This window comes from Dipteris shenzhenensis, chromosome 28, assembly GCF_047967505.1.
Source record: "Dipteris shenzhenensis isolate YYH24624 ecotype China chromosome 28, Dip_SZ_1.0, whole genome shotgun sequence".
In the NCBI taxonomy this organism is placed as follows: Eukaryota; Viridiplantae; Streptophyta; class Polypodiopsida; order Gleicheniales; family Dipteridaceae; genus Dipteris; species Dipteris shenzhenensis.
Window position 1 is genome coordinate 33,730,924 of NC_141623.1, and position 22,058 is coordinate 33,752,981.

A 22,058-nucleotide genomic window follows, 5' to 3' on the forward strand; every position below is an offset into this window, starting at 1 on the left:
GTCTAGACTGCAGCATCCTTTTCTGAGTTTTTCCGACAGCTCAGACAGAGGGTCGACACACAGATCACACTTGGAGACATCCCCTCCTTGTTTAGAGTCGGAGCCCGACCGACAGGGGTCACACGTGGTTAGACGCAGAGCTACGACCAGGAGACGTGCCAGGACTGCACCTCTGAGTGGCCGACAGTACTCTATTGCCGACTTCATGCCTCCACTGCCTCATCCATCCTGATATCTTGCTGTTGCTGGGGATGATGATGATATTGATGATGATGCTGAGATTGATATATAGTCGACCATTGACATGACTATGTTGTACTTAAGGACTTAGTACTGCCATTGCATTTTTTGCATTTTGCATTGGTATGGACGCTCGTTTGGTAGCTCCACTACCACAGCTCGTTGTATCAGGATTTTCACAGTCTCATAGACCCATCGGTCTTCCGAAGACTTTAATAAACTTTCTTTCTTTCTTTCTCTCTAGTGTAACACCACGGTTCTTTCCATGCCACCTTTAGTGTGACCATTATCCATTGGCACCTTCAGTGTGACCATGCATCCAATGACAGGATGTTGGTAGTGCGTGATTTATTTACCGGATCACCACCACATAATTTCTCATCATGCCGTATGAGAATGATGATGCCTCACCCATCCACAAGGGTTTTCCACACCCGGCATTTCTAGCACCTTCAGAGGCCTTGGGGGTGAGCCTTGGTGTGCTAGGAATTGTGATGCTTAGTTTTATAAGGGCAGATCAAGGTCACATAGGTTCTCATGAGGTGGAAGTGACCTTCAAAACCAAAGCCTTGAGTGTCAAATCGAAGACCTCTTCAAGATTTGAAGGATGGTTTCAGTTTGGATCAAATCCGAGTAGTCTAGGTCTAGTTATGGTCAAAGGAGCAATTGTGCAAAGTCGATTGATTTAATTAATTAGAGTGTAGGGGCAGAGTGTTCTAGAATAAAAATAAAATTATTAAATTATTTAAAATAAAAATAAAAAATAGCTTTTTGCTAAAAAAGGCAAGTTTAGCTTTTTGCCTTTTGCTTCTAACTTTAGCTTTTCTGCTTTTACACTTTTATTTTTTGAAGAGTTCTTTTATGGCATGCTTTTTGGAAAGCTACTTCTAGCTTTTTGTGCTTTCTTCCTTCCAGGATATCTATAAAACCAGGCGCCCATATCTCTTTCAAAAGGACTCATCACTGGAGCAGCAAATTGCTGTCCTGCTGCTGCCATCCTGCTACTCACCATACCCTCCTGCTGCCATATCCTCCTGCTGCTTTCTTGCTGGTTGCCATATCTTCCTGCTGCTCGCCCTCTTCCTGCTGATCGCCATTCTCTCTTGCTGCCAAATTGTGCCTTCTTTTCCAGCCTGTTTCTCTTCCTGTCCATCGCCCTATTTCCAGCCTGTCCTTGCTGAATTTTCCTGCCCTATTGCTGCAGATTTGAGTGCCCTATTTACCTCTTTGCTGCGTGCAAATCATCAAATAGGGTACAGGCAAAGAATTAAAGCTTCGATCGTGGCCTACTGTTCTTGGATTCTACCAGGAGTTGCCAGGGCTATCTTTCTTGGGAAAATCAGAGATTTTCTTGTATCTGAGATTAATCTTGTCGTCTAGTAGCCTAGAGTCAACAATGGTTTTGTCCAAAGATCTGTATCAAAGTTTTTGATTGGATTAAGCACCAATACAAGACAAATACGACTGGATTTTTACTCTATTGGGGGGTACACCTTATTCACACCCAATCAGTTGTCGGTGTACTCTTAATTTCTCTTTCTTGTTCTTTGAGCATTTGGATCCATGGATGATTGGTGTTTTATTTGAAATTGTGGAAATCGAATAAATTTCAAGTTTATTAAGTTAATCAATTGGATTCCGTGCTTCCGCATAAGCATGACTTTGACATCTAGCCTCAGAATCCAGATCTTTTCAGCAAGGGGTGACTGCAATTGCACCAAGGGCTCCATCCTCAAAGGAGCAAGGATTAAAGAGGAGTTTGTCTCAAAGTTTCCGTTTGTTTTCAGGAATTCCTACTCTCATTTTCGCAATGTGATTTGTTTTCCTAGAATTCTAGAATAAGCTACTAACGTTGGATGAAGTTTGTACACAAGCATCTTCCTTGCGGATTGTCCCAGGGAGTCCGGTTCCCTCTAGTTCCAGCATTGATTCATTTCCTTGTATAAGGCTCAATTTGTGCATCCCTTGTTTTTCAGTTGTGTCTGGTTCACCCACCTCAAGTGTAAAAATGGTATCCCCAAAATAAAGTTCGATGTGACTGACTTTAAAGTGGTAACACGTGTTTGTACTATTGTGTTGTGTGTGCGTGTAAGTGGGCCCAAGCACAGAAAGTATACACTATATTTACTACATCATGAAACAACAATTCCTTGCTATTTCATTGGTGCTGATTATGCACGATATATTTTCGGTTTTTCTTTGAAGCCATATATCTGCCTAATTTTCCTGCATAGGTGGTGAATTGAGAAGACCAAGACATTGGTTCATGGATTTAGCCCATGTGTGGGCTTCTGCCTTGCTAAGATGCAGCAGCCTGGTTCATTACTGCATTCCAAATCAAGAATTTTCCAGCACTTTCTCTAATGTGCACTAGAGTTTTCAAAGTGGATTTCCCAAATAGGCCCTTGTATCAGTTTCTTATTATATAGTGATTCCTCTATTTGATAGCTTCTTGACGCATTGGAACTATGAATTTTTAGAGTTTACCAGTTATATTTTAAAGACCGCATAGGTTTGGATGAGGGGAAAATAAGATACTTAACAACGAAAGAAACTTGTACGAGTGTTTATTGGTTTAGAGTGGAAAACTCGTCTCAATAAGGGGAACTGATGGTCATGTTATGTGCTGTTGAGTGCAGATTTTAGCAATGATTGGTGAACAGTTTGATGAAGGAGATGAGATATGCGGTGCTGTGTTAAATGTAAGGAACAAGCATGAGAAATTAGCTATATGGACTAAAACAGCATCTAATGAGGCAGTCCAGGTATCTTTTGCACCTTCTTTTGCGATGTACTGTGAAGCTTACATCCTTCAAACAACTCTGATTCCTTTTGCAGTTTCTTTTGTGATTGGACATCAACTCCTCATGGGGTGAAGATATTGTAAATTGTGTTGTATGTGCCTAAGGGAAAATATACACATTAGAGCGGTAAAATGGCATAATTCTAAGGCTAATACCAGATATAAGTTTGAATAGCCTGAAAAAGGCTCTAAAGGGGGCTCCAAAAGTTTGGTATCCAACTGTTAAAAGGTTTCATTTATTAATAGAGTATGCATAGTGTAGGCCTTTGTGTGTGTACCTATTTGCCCCCAAACTGCCTCCCACCATCTCCTTGCGACCTTGCCTCTCCGGAGGCCTTGCTGCCCTTCCCTCCCTGCCTCTCCACCTCTCTGGTCACTTCCCCCTTCCTGGCCTCCCCCTACCTACTCATCCTTGACCCCTTGCTCACCCTTGCCTCCCTGACTCTCCCTACTACATTGTCCCCCCCCCCTCACAGCAGCTACAAAAACAGCCCCCTTATGGCTGGTTCATACCCTGTCCACCAGCCAATCAACCCCCTCACAGATCCCATACGTGTTTTTCCTCCTTCTACAGCCATTTGGTGACTTCTTCTTGGGCCCGATGGCCTGAGGAACGATCTAAATGAGATGAAAAATGAGAAATCATAGCATTGGATGGAAGATTCTTCCCTCCACCTTGTCCCTCTGATCTAGTGTGATGACTAGGCCTCCCCACACAACTTGAGATCTAGTGTGATGACCAGGCCTCCCCACACGACTTGGGACATGGAGAAGGATAACGGAAAAGACATAGCTAAATCAAGAGAAAGAAAGAGAAAGAGAAGTGGAAATGAGCAGCCTAACTATGGAGCGCATTGCCATGATGTGGTTTGCTACTGAGGAGACCTCCAATGTAATGACACGAGAGCCGACAAAGGCAACCATTTGAGCCACCTTTAGCAACAACAGAGAGCGAATATGGTTCTCAACGTCAGAGTCTGTGGAATTCCCCACACCCCCTTCGTCACCACTATCTTTGGCGTACAAGAGAATGGAACTCCAATGGAGTGAAGCGAGAGCCGACAAAGGCAACCATTTGAGCCACCTTACTTGAGCAACAACAGAGAGCGAATATGCTTCTCAATGTCAGAGTTTGTGGAATTCCCCACACCCCCTTCGTCACCGCCATCTTTGGCATACAAGAGAATGCAATTGAGGGGGCCGGACGTATAGGGACGCACTCCACCAGAGATGAGCCCTAGTGATACGATTCAAAGATACCCAGGCTCAACTAGCAACACCGCATAAGCATGCAGCTATTCGGGGTCACCCACAGGTCCATATGGATGAGGGATCTTATCCCCTTGCAGGTAGAGAAGATACGGATCCTCTTATAGCAAGGGGATGCCGTTGATAAGGAGGGGAGTGGATAGTGGTACGAGAGGGACGACTCGAGGGACTAGTTGGAGAAGACAGAGATGGACTTCTTTCGAAGTCTGAGTTCGAGATGATGGACCTTGTCCTACTGCACTATTGCCTTGGCATTGAGCTGCATTAGGAACCGAATTGCTTGTCATTGTATAATAGAAATATGTTGGGGAGATTCTACGATTCTTGGAGATGGAGCACTATAGACCATTTGTGCATCCAATGGCTGATACTGCAATTTGCCAAAGGGAGACAAGCTCCCACTAGTGGATATCACAGAGTATTGGCGGTGGATTGTCGTTTGTCCCACACTGACTCGATGTTAGCTTTGCAATTGGGTTATAGAGTTAGTTCTCTGTTGAGGTGAGGCATAATCAATGATGATTCAAAATACCCTTGCTTAGTTGATTAGACACGATCAGGATTATGACATCAAACATAGTGCAAAGGCTACAATCATTAGTGGCTATTGTGGCTCAGGTGGGATAGGAGTTTGAGACACCAAATAGTGCACGTAAGATGGAAGAGGAGATTCTTAGGCCAAGTGATCCATAGTAGGCTACTGTTTCATGACTAGAGAGGTTGCAACCCTTAGAAGAAAAGAAACCATGATAGACTCTTTTATTTAGGCAGTGTGCTTGAGGTTGTTCTTTAATGACATGGGTTCCTAAGAATGCGTTGACCATATCAAGGTTGCATTGCCATTATAAAGATTGCAAGGTTGGATTCTCGAAACAAAGCATATATAGTCAAGCCCTTGTATCTTCTTCATTCTACTATCTTGTGTAGAGTGCTGCATGATAGGTAACTTATTGCTTTTGTATTGCATTCGTTTATGGCACCGACTTGGTAGAAAGTTTGTAGGTGTCTAAAGGGTTCTTCCTCTTATAGTCAATGGAATTGTAGGAATTTACTTTAATTGTCCTGATATATATTTTTTTTCTCCTTCAATGCACTGTGCTAGGATGGAAGCTAGCTTCTTTTGTCTCCTTTTCCTTTGTCCTTGGGTCTAGATTTACCTTTTGTGTTTTGGTCATTACGCGTAATTTCAGTCTTGACTATGAAACTTAGTAGTTCCAACCTTCCTTCAGTGTTTTCTTGTAATTCGTTGACATCTTTAACATTCTTAAGCAGATTGCCATCTTCACTAAGGTGGTTAGTTGAGGCACATAGGAGTGTGTATTGACATAGTCTAGAAATTGGCATTGAGGAGGGGTGTTGAAGATCAATGCTCCACCCTTCAAGTACTAGGTCAGTCTTTAGTTGCTCAAATTGTAAGGTAACAAATGAGAAGTGCCAATGTGTACGTCTAGGATAGGACGCAACACATGCAAATTATCAACATGTTCTATACATAGACAAACCCAAGACCCAAGCTTTCTCTCAGGCATCTTATCCACATACACCACGTGGTAGTCCGTTGGTTGATTGCATATTGTATTATCAATCCTCCAGATTTAGTTTGGTATAGTAGCAAGATAGAATGACATGGCAATTGCTCCAAACTACGAGTCCCTCGTTGGAAGGACAACTCTTTCAAGCAGAGGAGCATACCTTGCTTGAGCTGGCAGCTTGGGAGGAGATCCGTGCCCACATTCCCATTTTGGTCATCTTGGTAGCTTTCATAGACGAGGAGCTTTTGGACGCCTCAAGGCTCTCCTAGTGTAGACATGGTGGATGAAGACAACTTGTTGCGGTTGTTCTTTCGGTGTTTCTGGGAGCACATTTACACTCCGTTGCATTTCGTTTTTCAAGAGATCTCTGACTCGAGGTTACTCCTTGAGTCGCTTGCTCAAGGCTGGATTTACTTGATTCCAAAAGGGGACGACTGGTTTGACATGTGCTAGTGGCACTCAATCAGATTAGTGGACATTGCCTACAAGATCTTAGCCAAGGTCTTGAGCTTGCGGCTACGTCCACCTCCTTGACATTATTCATGAAACCCAAACAAGTTTTGTTTAGGAAAGGAGCATCCTTAACAACATCTTCACTTTTTAAAACGTTGTAGGTTGGGCATAGGTGGAGGCCAAGCCTCTCGCTATCCTCTTGTTGGATTTTGAGAAGGCTAATGACATAATGGATTGGACTTTCTTGGAGGGAACACCAAAGAGAGTGAGAAGGCTGTCCCTATGTGCGCTGCATATGAAGGAGATCCCCCTCAATGACCGATCACAGGCGGGTGGCTTGGTGGGGATGCGTCTCCCATATTGGAATTCCAATACACAGAGTAGACAAAAACTCTCTTATATTTTGAAGGAAACCTCCACATAAAATGACGAGATCAACCAAGTGAAACACTAAACTAAATCCAAACTTTATGTAGATAAGAAAGACTGGAACTTTGTCACGCAACTGGACCAGGTTTGTAGTGACTTACAAAGAGTCAAAGACCAGCCACACAGGCTAATGAAATGATGAAGATAAGGCCGACACACATCTTGGCTCAAGCTATTGCCACACACAAAGTAAGCCCTACAGGCTTTCACAAGCTCTCTGATACGTACTGCGACACATGCAGTAGATGATCTCGTGAACTCTGAGACTCGCATGCATTAGTGTTGACCTTATAGAGAAGGAACCGCCCTGAGAGGTAACCGTGATACATCACCAAGTATTGCCAACAACAAGAGCCAATCACTAGCTCTCAAACATCAGAGTTGGAGGGGCTCATGGCCTGTGGCAACAGCCTGGTGTCATGGAGTGCCAAAGATCATGAGTCGCCAGACAGAGAGAATACTAGAAACCATGAATCTGCACCCCTAAGTGCTCGCCCATGTCTAATGTTGCATGCTCAAGTGCCAAGTGGTTCACTGTTGCCACCCTTCCTAAAACCTTAGAAGCTATCACACCCCTCTGAAGTTCAATCATATCCACTAATGCTAACATCCCAATCCGGCCGGAGGAGCAATTGCTAGACTAAGAGTTTGCAAATGATATAGCCGTGTTCGTGGAGGGTGCATTTGAGAGTCTAGCCTTCCCTAGAGGTGTATTGTTTGGCATTGCGTGCCAAGATCAATGGAATAAGTCAACTCGTTCTTCATAGGATCTCGGGAGCTTTAAGTTTAGGGAGCTGTTGAATTCCTTGAAGGCAGATGACGAGGTACTTGGTATGTCAGGTGGTGTGAGAACAGGGAGAGTAGAGAGCAAGAGTGAGAGCTGAATAACTGAATAGAAGAACCAAAAGTATAAGTGAGAGTGAGGGTTTTGTCTAAGTGACAAAACCCTTATCCTATCCACTAAATGTAGTTAGGGATTAGATTGTGGTTAGGGGGAAAAACCTCAATGAGGGAAAAGTGCCCCTAACCTACTTATTACAATACATTGGCCATTTCCTAGAATATAATAATTCTAACACCCCCTTGCAGTGCCAATGTGGTGTACAAGGTAGTGATCAATCACCAAAAGGAGATAAGTTTAGGGCACTGCGAAATGCCTCAAAACTTCTCACATGGAAGTGCTTTGGTGAAGATGTCTGCAACATTGTCATGTGTTGATACATAGATCATACTGATCTCCCCTGCATGCAACTTCTCTTTGACATAATGATAATGAACCTCAATGTGCTTCATGCGAGCATGAGACAGAGGATTCTTTGCCACTGCTATAGCACTCTGACTATCAGTGAGAATTGGAGAAGGACTTTCCAATAAGAGACGAAGATCAGCAAACAAACGACGCAGCCAAACACATTCAATTGTCGCTATGAAAGCTGCCTTGTACTCAGCTTCACATGAGGAAGTAGCTACTGTAGATTGCTTCTTGCTTAGCCAAGAAATGCAAGCTTTTCCCAAAAAGAAACAATTACCACTAGTGGACTGCCTAGTATCAGTCTCCAGCTCAATCTGAATCACTGTAAGCATGCATCTGCAAGTCAACCCCCCTGGGAAACATAAAGTCATAAGACTTTGTGCCTTGCAAATAAGGGAAGATGCGTTTTATAGCCTGCCAATGTGTAGTCTTTGGGATGTGCATATACCTGCTCACTTGAGATATTGCATACCGAATATCGGGCCTTGTATTGCACAAATAGATGAGGCATCCAATAGCTTGGCTGTAAAGTGTGACATCCACGGATTCACCTGCATCATACATAGTAAGCTTCAGCCCCAGCTCCATGGGAGTGGCTATAGGCTTACAATCATGCATGTTGAACCTATCCAAGAGCTTTTGCACATACTTCGATTATGACATAACGATGCCACGCTTGTCTTATATGAACTGGATCCCCAAATAAAAATTTAACATGCCCAAATCTGTCATGTCAAATTGAGCTTTCAACTCAGCTTTGAAATTTGCAATTATTCCCTCATTTGACCCTGTGAGCAGCATGCCATCTACATAAAGAATGATGACCAAAATATCCCCCCCATCCTTCTTCATATAGAGGGTGCTTTCCATGGGACTATTATCTAACCCCTTGCTTGTCAGGAATGCATCAATCTTGGCATACCATGCACGTGGGGCTTGTTTCAGCCAATATAAAGCTTTATTGAGCTTTCAAACTTGAAGTGCATTGCCAGAAAGTTCAAATCCAGGAGGTTGTTTGGCATAAACCTCTTCCTGCAAGTCCCCATTAAGGAAACCTGTTTTTATGTCCAAGTGATGGACATTCCAAACAAAATTTGCATCCATGGCAACAACTGACCTTATGGTGGTCATCCGGAATGTAGGAGCAAAAGTCTCCTCATAATCTATGCCCTTCTTCTGCACATAGCCTTTGGCAACCAGCGGTGCCTTGTACCTATCAATGGACCCATTTGGCTTCCGTTTCACTTTGAAAACCCATTTGGTACCAATGGCATGCTTTCCTGGTGGCAAATCCACAACATCCCAAGTCTGTTTTTTTTCAATGGATTGCAATTCATTGTGCATGGCATGCATCCAATGCACATTATCCTTGGCTTCTTCAAAAGAGTCAGGTTCTTCTTCATCAAGAAGAGTACCTGCATAAGTTGTCTCAACAGAAAGAGCCCCCCCTTGAGTGCCTTACCGCACTACAAGTCCTGCCAGGCAAAGGTGCCTCAAGCCTACTCTCCCTGAGAGTCTGTAGCAACCAATTCAGAACTGTTTTGGCTGCATGTATCTCTTGAATCTCTTGCCTGACAACTTTGTGGAGGTACAAAATCAGCATGTGGCTGAATCGGGGCATGTGGATCAAGAGGAGGTTGCTGTAAATTCAGCATGAGCCTCAGTTGGGGAACCAAATGCTATAGGAAGCATCCCCTCAAAAACATCATCTGAAGAAGCTGGAATAGTAAATTCAGCATGTGTATGTGCTGAATTCTCTGAAAATATAATATCTCTACTCACAAAAATCTTGCGAGAAGTAGGATTATAGAGACAATAGCCTTTGCTTTGTGCACTATACCCAACAAAAATGCATTTATGTGCCTTATCTGACAACTTATGTCGAAACTCCCCAGGCATGTGGGCATATGCAACACAACCAAAAACTCTGAAGTGATCCACTGAAAGCTTTCTCCCATGCCATGCCTCATAGGGAGTGATTGTCTTCAAAGCCTTTGACTTGTGAGGCAACTTTTTACTAGTAAGCATGCATCTATCCATCTTCATAAGAGTGCGATTCTTGCGCTCAGCTTTGCCATTTTCGACCCTGCCTCTCCACCACCTCGCACTGGACGTGCCTCCCATTATGGGGGGGGAACCGGTGCTCTCGCTCTCGGCCGGACACTATGACCTGCACCTACACCCCAAGAGAAATGGGAGACAAAGCCAAGAAAGATGACAATAACAACAAAAAAAAGCAAACGACACAACTGAAATTGGAGGATGTGAACACACGTTACAACCGAAGTGGACTCGGTGTAGACAGGAAGGCAAAGGTAGGACCCGCCTCAGCTTCTTCAGCCTCTATCCAGTTTCGTTTTCAGCTCTAGCCTCAGCTCCCTCTATCTCTATCTCTACTTCGACTTCAGTGTTAGAAATGACCCAACAGAGGGTACGCACAGTGGAAGACTGATAGAATAGCCCAGGAGCTCACACAGTGTGGTGTGGGGTGTGGAATCACAAACTTCGTAACTTATGTGCATAAAATAGATGTGCAGACTCATTGAGGTCTTGCATGACCGAATGTGAGGAATAATGAACCTCTTGACAGAAAGAGAAATCAGAGAAAGAGCTTGTGCATCCTTAGAATCCCATCTTTTCTGCTATGCTATGAGAGCCACTGGAGTAGCAGCTGCTCCAATTACTTGTGCTGCATTTTGACCTCTACCCCTGCCTCTAGTTGTAGGAGTGACAAGTGTAGCCACAAATTTTGGCCTTGCCTCATCTCCATTGACATAATCCCAGAGATGTCTGCCAACCAAGATGTTGCGAACCATAAAACTCCACAAGGAGCAGTTGGTGTCATCCAACTTATCCTCATGTGTGAGGACTCCAAACACCTCATTGGGGTTGTTCTGAGCCATTTCTGCCAAAAAAACTCAAAAAGTGCAGCAAACTAGACAAGTAAAATCCCTTACTAGGATGTAAAATGCACAACCAGAGTCTGCTAAAAAATTCTGCCCAAAGTGACAATTACTGTCACAGCCTATCAAAGGCTTGAAATGCACCACAATGCTCTGCAAATGCCCAAAAATCTGCAAAAAATGGCAAAATTCTGCAATTTGACTCACACTTAGTCCAAAACTGCTTGCAACTCTCCCAAATGCTCTTTCAACTGCCAAATTGGATCTGAAATGCAAAAGCCCCAAATTAATGCAAGAAATTGCACCTGAAAGGGGCAAATCAACTAAAAGCCCCAAATTTCTGCAAGTCTCTACAAAAAAATGAAAAAGCCCCAAATGTGCTCCCAAAATGCAGGCCAAACAATGGCTCTCTGCAAAAAATGCCTGCAAAAAACACCTTTCAAAGTTCACCTGCAAGGAAAACTCTGCAAACAACCAGGCTGCTAGAGTACCCCGTAAAACTACCCTGTTCTTGAAATCTGCAACAGTCCGTACAGTACGGACTGTACAGCTGTACAGACACTGACGGCAGGCAGGTACAGAATGACCTGTATAGACAATGTACGGTGAGCACAGACTGCAGGTACGGCGACCTGTACGGCTAGCATAATACGGACGCCACAATACGGAATGCAGGTACAGGAGCTGTACAGCAATTCGCACAGGCAGTATGGCGCTGTCAGGTACAGAATCTGCAAGGATATACGGATGGCAGCGCTGACAGTACGGCCAACAATACGGAACTCTGCACTGACAGTACGTTTGTACGGACGATGAGCAGCGCTGGTACGGAATGTGATGGGACTGTGCAGGTGTACGGATCTGACGCGGAAGGTCAAGAGCTGGAGTGGGATGGAGGCAGGAGGACGGGCAGGAAGAACCTGCTTTGATACCAAATGTGAGAATAGGGAGAGTAGAAAAACATAGTGTTAATGCAAGCAACGGCAACAAATGCAAGAAAAATCAAAGCTGCTAGATTTTTGGGGCATATGTGGTACAAACAGTGCTCTATGGGGTAGAGGTGTGGGGGGGGAGTATACCATCATCAAAATGGAATGATGTAGAAAAAATGCAGAAATCTTTCATTAGAAGACACCTTGGCATCAAGGCTACGACACCCTACTCTCTCCTACTCCTAGAGACAAGATGCATACCCATAGAGTTGCATGCCTTGAAGAGAGTACGAGCCTAAGCAGAGATGCTAGCACATTTAGGAAATAGCACCATTGTTGCAATGCATAATTCTATGCAGGATTTCAAAGGAAGAACCAGTATCTTCATGAGATAAAGCATGGACACCAAATGAGCTTATAATCTATCTAGAAGTTGCACAAGATCCAAATTGGCAATGAAAAATGCCAGGCCAATAAGGACAACAAAACTTTGACAATTGAAGAATAGTTTATAGATAGCCATGATATTGGTTGCAAGTGGGCTGATTGAGTTGAGCTCATATCTGATAAATAGATAGACCTACGCTTATGGCTAAAAGTCATGTATAGGAGATTAACCCTTGAAAAGAAAGTCTTTAACAAATGGACTTGTACTACAAACTTTAGAGTCATGGCAAATGTGATGCAAGGTGATGGACACCGAATGAACTTACAATCTGTCTAGAAGTTGCACGAGACTCAAATTGGCAAAGAAAAATACAAGACCACTAGGGACAACAAAGATATTGTCAAAGGAGTGCAATTGCTGAAAAGTAAGTTGCAAAGAGAGCTGCCACTACACATGATTGCTCTGGGATCCAAGGCAAGTATGTGTGGGTGTGTGAATTTGTATGTGTGATAGCATATTTTTATACTATGGTCTACACCCACTGTTGGGCGTTGATGACGTCAGTGGGCATGCCATAGTAGCGAGTCCCTGCTATGCGTGATGGAGTTTATGGTTTTCAACCTTATGAGTGACTATCATGAGATTGAAACTGCACACTGTCGTGTTTTTAGAGGATGAGTTTGGGAATGTTCCTGGATTCATCTAGGTATATGCTCTTGGATCCAAGGCAAGTGGTTTTGGCCATGCAAGATTGGGCACTCAGAGCAGGTAGTAGAGGTCCTATACCACCTGTATTGATAGATGACTTTAGTTGGATGTGTGGGCTTGGACCCCTCATAGGAGCGACACTGGCTTGAGTAGTAGGTGCCACATGAGCTCCATACCAGGTTTGATCGCACCTTCAGCTTAGCCTTTGCTCGAAGAAAATCTCTTATTGCTTCTAGCTGGAGCCCATGGAAAGTGGTTAGAGTAGATGAGGGAAGATGGGGTTTGTCATTGCTATGATGTGGTGATGGGGACCTTGAGACGATAGCTCATTGCTTGTGGAGCTGTCTGACAGCTTAGAGGTCTGGCAGTGCTCTCAGGATTGTGACAGATGGATCTAGCGGAACTTCACCTATGGCATGGCAGCTTGGTTGACAGAGGGATGCCATCTTTTTCCCATCGAGATGGTTGCTTCAGCCTACATGATAGATAGTCTATTTGTCTCCTGTCTGGACAATATCTGGGTAGTGCCGTGTAGTTAATTAATTTGGGGGAGGGAAGGGGCGGGGGGCGGGGGGGCGGGGGCGGACTCGGTTTGCAGTCATATTCGTCAACAAATGCATGATATCATCTATACCCTATGAGCGATGTGGAAGCAGGGTAAGGAGGGGTCTAGGAAGACTGCTGATAGGCAATGGCGTGCAAGCACTTGTCTCATTCTCATGGATCGTGGAATGCCCTGCTTGTTTAGCCTTCCATCTTGGTTGTTGGTATCTATTTCCAGGATACACTAGGCAGTGAGCTGGGATCCTATGAAGCAGGTAATAGCAGCCAGCCGTCTTTCCTGATTGGTCAAGTGTCCCATGGATTGCTGATCTATATCATTTTTTTCAAAACTTTCTAATAGACCGTTCTTTTTTTGGGCTAAAAACGGATCCATCCTGATGATGTGTTCAAATTTGGATTTAGAATCCAAAAAGGTCATTACCAACGTAAGGCAATGCCCTTAGGGTTAACTAATTCTCTTGTTATGTTCATCACTAAGTCAAGTACACGGGTCATATTAGGGGTAGCAGCTTGTGCACCTTCAGGTTCTAGGGTATCCTTTAGCAGAAGATGATCCCTTAAATCATGAAGGATCTTGAGTCCCTCAAAGGAATCATGTGAGTATCCATTGTGATGCTTATGACACATCTAAGTCAATTCTACTTGCTTTGACGTTTTTGTGACCTTGCACAATGTCTTAGTAGGGACTTTATGTCATACACTGTAAAAATCTACCCACAAGGCATTGGCAGGGCATACCTTTTGTGGCTTGTAAAAAAACCCATGTATGTTGAAAAAGCTTCTCTTTGCAGTGCTGTAAGATCCAAAAGGTAGACTTAAGAAAGCTTGAGCTTGAGTCCCCAAAATCTTTATCAAGATAAAACTTGAAAATTTTATAACTTTTCCATCATGAAATCTTTAACCTATTAAAACTCTGGAAAGAGAGAAAATTGTACATATTACCAAGGCAGGCAAAAGCTCATCATGGGAGACATTTTTGTGACATGATCATGTAGATGCTAACAAATTGGTAAATAGTGGGTATAAGCAGCCTTCAGATCGTACACCTTTGAATCTTTGATGCCTGGCATATAGTTCATACTAAATGGGTAAAATGGGCATATAATTCATATATGCCTGAATCTGTTTTTTATCAAAGGTTACGGCTATGGTGTTTCATGACTTGTGCATGAAAGTAGTCATCGATTTCAAGCCAGGAGAAAATAGAAATACCAAGAGCATGCTCATACAATGATCTACACTTGGTATTGGGTGCCATAAGTTCATGCTCTCTATGCTAATTCTGATGGTGATAAGGGAAAAGCCTACAATTTTCATAATTTCCAAATTTCATGTAGACGTTCATACAATGAGTTTGGGTATGTTCTGCATTCAGCCAGACTAGAGGTTGTCTTTTCTTTTCTCCTGGCTCACTTTTCAAATTGAAGTCACCATCTAGTTTTTGGTTTCATCATATACTTCCAAAAATGTCTTTTGATTACAGGTCAGCATTGGAAAACAGTGGAAAGAGGTGCTGGACTTCCATGAGAGGATAGGATATCTAGTTCATGTAAGAAATTAATCGCATTTGCTTTGTGATAGAATTGCCAATGCTCAAGGAAAAAGGCCTCCTTTTTCAGATCCTTTCTTGTCTTGATTGTATGTTATTGTCTACATTTTCTGTATCGATATCAATTTATTCTGAGGTGTGGCTCGTTTGCAGGAGGATGCTAAACATCAGGAAAGAGCAGCCAAAAATAGATACATGACCTAAGTGCGGTTGTCTTCAGGGGTTTTGGACTTCTAATGTTTTACCTGCTTTCCTGATGCGATCCGCTTTTCTGGTCCTGTACCGGTCCATTACATGGGTTGCAGGGAATTGCAATTGCATTTATGCTTGCACTTACTTCAATGGGGCAAATTGCTTGATCTTTTTATTTGAATTAGGATGCTATTTTAGCCTAACCAGCTTCTCTCAAGTACAGTTTGCAGCTAAATCTAAGAACCCGTGGTTTTCTAAATTTTGTTGTGGCTGAGACCACCTGATCAGCTGCGTCTTCTGGTGGCACCCCTTTGTTGTGGCCAAGGTAGCCTTCAGCATGCGCCAATGTGATAAGAGACTCAGCATTTTGCATACATCCTCATGCATGTGAGTTGCAAGTATTGGGTGACTGACATGATATGGATGCTATAGCATTAAATCCACCCTATAGATGATGTGTTGTTGGAAGCTGTGCCCTTGTACTATCATGAGGCAAGGCCTCCTCTTGTTTGTTTGTGTATACGAGTAGAAGTATGGGAGTTTGATTATTATTGGCACTATGTAATGCAAAGGTTGTGATGCTTTTGAGTTCTTGCTGATGAGGAGGGTATGCTTTTTGAAGCAGATACCTTTTTATCCCTGTTTTTCTGGTATAATCGATATTTCTTTTAACTTCATTTCTCGAGATGTGAAGAATAAATCATTTTATTTAAAAATGAGGTTTACAAACATACAATCAAGGGAAATTGATAATTTATAGAGCTAGAATATTGTTAAGGTTATCATGCAAGGTTGTTTTAATAGAAAAATTCCATGTGCAAGAAATTGAAATTGAATAGTGGTGGTTGCCCCACCCAAGAAAAAGGACCTAGCATAGCAAGGATGGAATGTCTGTAAGTTCAAAACCTAGTGGTAATGGACGATCAGAGCAAAGGCATGAGAGCAATCAAGATGGTGGAGGTGGGGGGTTCTCAAGAATAACAAAAGAAATTGAAATTTTGTATGAATATCATTGTAGTTTCAATGCCAACTGGATACAAGTGATCAATGTAAGAATATCAATTATGATTACATACAGCTTTGGGAAATTTGAGAAATCCTCAACGTACTCATAAAAGGTTTGGGGAATATGTAGTGCACGACATAATCTTTCAATTAACAATAATTTGGTTTGTTGTTGTTTAGATGGCTCTAAAGCTAGCATGGGCTACTTGCTCATATGGACATACTAAATTCCCTTTGTTGCGAATATGTATCACCATGTAAATTTCCAATCCTAACCTAGTAGAGCCAACGTTCAGTTTGGTATTTCAGCTTCCTTTGCAAACTGTGATTCCTTTTTTGTCAGTCTTATTCCTTTAATGTTACCACAAGATTACTTCATTTTCTAGAAGGGCATCTCTCTTGTAGTTCTTGCCAATTTTATCCTATGGCTGTCGTCGTAGCATGCTTGTTTTTCTTTTCAAGTGATCTTTTTTATTCATGTCTATTATGTCTAGCCAGCTTATGCCAGGTTTGCCATTATAGCATGGACTTCCATGTGATACTCTACTTGCCATCCATCCTTTCAACATCTTCTTGATGGACACCTCTATCGTGATTGAGCCCTTGTTTTCCAATTGTAATATTGATTAATGATTGGATTTACTTAAGAAAGAAAGAAAGAAAGAAAGTTTATTAAAGTCTTCAGAAGACCGATGGGTCTATGACACTGTGAAAAACTTGATACAATGAGCTGTGGTAGTGGAGCTACTAAACGAGCATCCACACCAATGCAGAATGCAAAAAATGCAAAATGGTAGTACTATGTCCTAAGTACATCATAGTACAACATAGTCATATCGATAGTCGACTATATATCAATCTCAACATCATCATCAACATTATCATCATTAGTAGTAGGACATTAGGATGGATAAGGCAGTGGAGGCATGAGGTCAGCAATAGAGCGCTCTCAGTCCCTCAAGGGTGTAGTCTTGGTACGTCTCTTGGTCGTAGCTATGCATCTAACTAGGGCCACTGTGACCCTCGTCGGTCAAGCTCCAACTCTAAACAAGGAGGGGATGTCCCTAAGTAAGATCTGTGTGTTAATTCTTTGTCTGAGCTGTCGGGTCACAGGCTTCAAGTCACGGTCATGTTGAGGTCTCGTCTTGTGGGAGTCTATGTGATTTGGTTGAAAGAACTCCGTGATAGAACTCTGAGAGGTATCAGTCAAGAAAGAAGTCTGCTCCTGTCTCCGTGCTCGGAGTATCATCTCACAGTGTCTAAGAACCTCATGAATGAAATCAACCAAACATCGTTGGGTAGGAGAGGAAACGGGCCAAAATCCCATAACTATCTCTGAAGAGGCATTAGAAACGCTCTCAGATCTCATAGTAAATAGGACACCTAAAGATGAAATGCTCCTTTGTCTCAACCTCCCACATGTCACACAGTGTGCATATGCGCCTCTCCCTAGGTAACCTCTTTACTCTGCCGCTCTCGATACGAAGTCTGTGTGAAGAGACTCGGAACTGCTAAGAGAGATCCTCAGTGAGTGGGGTAGGTGAATCTGCGTCCGTGTATCCTGGTGGATCAATGAAACCCTCCACTGTGATATGTAAGAAGTGATCTTTGTAGAAGCCCAGCTTCACTTGAAGATCACTCGGGCCCCACCAAGTTTGGAATGTATGTAGCTGTAGTAGATCCTCACAGATAACCTGGTTGACCTCGTGTGATAAGAGGAGAGAGAATGAAGCATCCATGTTGAACTGGAATGGAGGTAGTTTGTCTATGCGGAGCCCTAGCCCCTCAAACCATCTCTCTGTGCGTGCATACCCCTCTGGTCTCCCCCTGCTGCAAGTGACATAGAAGAGGACAATGCTAACCATGGTATCCTATAACACCCAGAGGTGTAATCCCCATACTCCCTGACTCGGTACAGATATGTGATGATCTGAAATGCAACATCTAGCTGTAATGGGGGTGACCCTAACTTCGCCCGAATGATGTGAGGAACAAATGGCTTACCACGGATCATTTGTGATAACATGAGAACTTGTAACCGCTCCACCCTAGCCCACTCTGTATCTGACAAGTATGGTTCCCAGCATGAACTGCCATACGTCCCTGTTGGGCGGACCAAGGAGTCAAAAGTAACTCTTTGGTCCATGGATCTTGAAAGTGAGAGCGAAAGCATTGCCTCTAGCCAAACAAGGTAGGTGATAATGGACACCCTTGTTTGACCTCGATAGTGCTCATGATCTCGTCTGTCCATCTAGATCCTGTCCGGACTCTGTCCGAAAAAGTGCCATGACCGCCCAAATGATCTCTTGGTTGTAACCCAAATCATGTAGGCGGTGCATGAGGCGGGCTCTTGAAACTGTGTCAAATGTCTTGCGGAAATCCACAAACAACAGTAAACGCTCTGCTTTCGTGCCCTCGCCTCCTTGATGATAAATCTGAGGGCGAGAATGTGGTCCATGGTCCCATGATCACGCATGAAACCAGCCTGTCATGTTGCTCTAAGTCCTTGGCACTCTGCAAATCTGCTGATCTCAGAATCAAGTATTGATGCATAAATCTTGGACATGACATGTCCAATCCTAATGGTCCTGTAGTTCTCCGAGCTCATGGGATCCCTTGCCTTGTGAATGGGTGAGATAGTGTTAATGGTCTAGGTGCATAGAAACCCCAAGCAAATAGCTTAATTAAATAGCTTTGCTAAGATTGGGGCTAGGAGGTTAATCCCATATGCAATGAACTCAATTCCCTCATGATCCTTCGCTCGGCCATTATGAAGTTTCATTACAGCATCCTTTACCCCCCTCCTAGTGAAGAGGGTGTAGGATGTGGGGCGTGGCATATGTGATAGGTTAGGGACTGGCTGATTGGGGATATCATAGAGTGTGCGTGCATAATCAAACCACACCTGAGTGTCAGTGAGTGGTGAGGGGGACCGTCCCTCTAGAAATCTCTGCCGAACAGAATATTCAATAGCTTCTCCTTGTTTCGGCGAACAAAGTCAAGTTTCTTCTTGTGTACTAGTCGAGGTACTCGCGTAGCGTCTCTAGTTCGCTCGGAAGATTGTTTTTGGTTTCGAATCTGAATTGACGGCGTGAATCCTTACACTCATCATCGTACTAGCTATTACAAGATACGGTCCCAGGTGGTGGTGGGCGGGTGGAGCGGGTGGTGCGTGGAAAGGCGTGGAGCAACCTCGTGTAGTGAGCAGGTGACTAGGGCAGCACGATGCTCTAATAGGAGTATATACTCAATGTATGCGAGAAGTATGTACAAACGACCAAAGTAAGTAGGTGAGTGATTGCAATTGAAGCATATATCATGGTAGGTGGAGTAAGAACTCAACAGGGTAGAAAGTGCTGTGCGGTGGGGGGTAGAAATACTAAAGAAAAGATAATGATGTAGTCCACAACACTGAAGCCTCCCCCATGTGGAAAGCACGTGAAGCCACCTGATGCAGGCCATCTGTCAAGACCATTATAAATAATAAGATCATGCATCCTGCCGAGGTCTAATAGGGCCTGCCCATAAGATGTGAATGGTCCTCATCTTTCAGCCGAAACTCGTAGCATACCTGCCTCCTCAAGGTCAATGTCTGGCAGTAGAGTGGATTCATCCCTGAAGTCGGTGCCTGACGAGCGCCTGTCCTTACATTGAAGTCCCCAACTAGGAGGACTACTCCGCGGCTAGAGAAGTCAACAATGGACTAATAAAAAGTAGCAAATGGGGATGTCTCATCCTCCCCTCGAATATCTCTGGCAAAGCAGGAGGTCTCGGGGGGAATTAGCAAACTGCAATAAACAATTCTCGACTTTCCATGGGATCTGTAAAGGACTGCGACTCCTCCCGATCCTCGAACCCCTCATGTATCCCTCGTCTCATCTCTATAGGCAAACTTCCATGTATACTTGCTGACTACTGGTAGTGGGCGTTCTGAACTATGATGTGTCTCTGTATAAAAGACTATGTCGTGCCTTGTATAGGATTCCGAGAAGTTCCCTGGTACCATTATAGTTCCAAATGGTGCAACACAGGGTCTCGAATGTTTGAGTCTCGGTGGATGCCTAACAAGGGCCTGTAAGGAGTCGTTCATCTCTTACTACTGCCCACTTCCCCTCCTTGCGGGCCTGATCCCATTGCTGCAACAGAAAGCGTCTCTCCTCAACCTGTAGAGGAGTGAGGTCCTTATCCATGCAGATTGCTAGCTGGTCTAGTAAGACTGACCTACGACGTAAAGTCGAAAGTCGTGCCTGAGCGTCATGGAACCGTATGATAAGGGGTTGCTCTCGGTTGGGGTCCCTCCCTACCCGCCATGCTCTCTCAATCCTGTGCTCAGTCGCCCCTAGAGTAGTGGCTACAAAGGCCGTCGCATCTACCATTGGTGTAGCCTCAGTGCGTGGGATCCCATGTACTCTGATGTTGAGAGCCTTGCTGGCTCTCTGTTGCTGCTCCACGAGGGTAGCCAAAACGGTTACCCTTGTAGGTTCCCATTTGGCTACATCGACCCATTTGGACATCTCCTCGATGGCGGATTGCATGCTTGCAATCTGTGCCTCCACAACTGGGTTGCTCCCTGGGATTGTGCGTATAGCAGTGACCTCTTGTCGGAGCTACGAGATCTCTTGTCTGAGCCCCTGAATAAGATCACCCTGGTCGTGAATAGCCTGAGACTGCTCCTATATGAGACGCCCCTACTCTTGGGTGAAGCATGTCTGCTGCCTCTCGCACTCGCAGATGCTATGTACCTCCATCAACAAGTTCTCCGAAGCCTCTGATGGGTTAGCTCATCCATGCTCTAGCGAAAATTGAAAGGACTGTGGCATGAAAGTGTGGGGATGAGACTGGAGGTTGGTGAGGATTGGGCGAGGTGGGTACGGTATGGAGATGATAGTGGCCTGGAGGAGGCGATCCTAGCAGGGTGTGGGAACGTGGGTTGACTGAGAGGCAGAGGGGAGAAAAAGGTCGAGTAGTGCAGAACAGTGTATGACCCCTCCAAAGTAGGTGTCATAATCGGAGAGAGAAATCGGAGAGAGAACTATAGCGGGAGAAGAAGGGAGAGATTGAAGAGATGGTGTCAGTGACAACCCCTCTATCTTAGGGGAGGGTGGAGCAATCAATGTCATGGGTAGGGGTATATCAGAGCCAGTAGCTATAACTATAGAGGCCGTGGATGGAAGTGGAGCTAAAACTGGAACTAGAACTGATGATGAGGCTGGCGCTGAAGCTAAGGATGAGGATGTAGCTGAGACCGAAGCTGAGGCAGAGGTGGACCTCGCCTTTTCTTTGCTCTCAGCTCCGAGTCCACTACGGTTGTAGCATGTGTTCACATCCTCGAGTTTCAACTGTATTTGTTTCTTAGCTTTGTTATCATCTTTCTTCGCGGCTTTATCCGTATCTTTGCCACCTTTCCCCATTTCGTTTGGCTGACCCGTGTTCGGTGCAGGTCTTAGTGTAGGAGCGGGAGCATAAGCCCCCCCTCATGATGGGAGGTACCCCCAGGGGGCTAAAAAAAGGCAGGGATCAGGAGAGCTCAATGGAGGGGGCAGAAGGCGGGGCTGTAGGTCACGGCTGTAGGTCGGGGCAGAGGGGAATGGGTGAATGTGGAGGGGAATGGAGGAGGAGGGAGTGGCCAGGTGATAGGATAGGGCGGGGGGGGCTGAAGGGTGGCGAGGCTAGGTGGAGGTAGGCTGAGGGTAGGCGGGGAGGGCTGAGGGGTGGCGAGGGTAGTTGAGGGGTGACGAGGCTAGCTACACGAGCGGAGGAGGCAATGGGAGAGTGTGATACCATTGAGAGAGAGAGAGAGAGAGAGAGAGAGAGAGAGAGAGAGAGAGAGAGAGAAGCT

At 44.3% G+C, this 22,058-nt stretch overlaps 1 protein-coding gene across 2 annotated transcripts in view; it reads left to right on the forward strand.

Annotated features, from left to right (window-relative positions):
- The window catches only part of LOC147883481 (eukaryotic translation initiation factor 4E-1-like), a 55,118-nt gene extending 39,282 nt beyond the window's left edge, over positions 1–15,836 (forward strand). For both annotated transcript variants that reach the window (XM_087399307.1, XM_087399308.1), the window contains exons 3-5: positions 2,880–3,005; positions 14,957–15,022; positions 15,176–15,836. In XM_087399307.1, the coding sequence (XP_087255433.1) occupies positions 2,880–3,005; positions 14,957–15,022; positions 15,176–15,226 (243 nt within the window). In that variant the 3' untranslated portion in view covers positions 15,227–15,836. The remainder of the gene's footprint in view (positions 1–2,879; positions 3,006–14,956; positions 15,023–15,175) is intronic.
- The last annotated feature ends 6,222 nt before the right edge of the window (positions 15,837–22,058 follow it).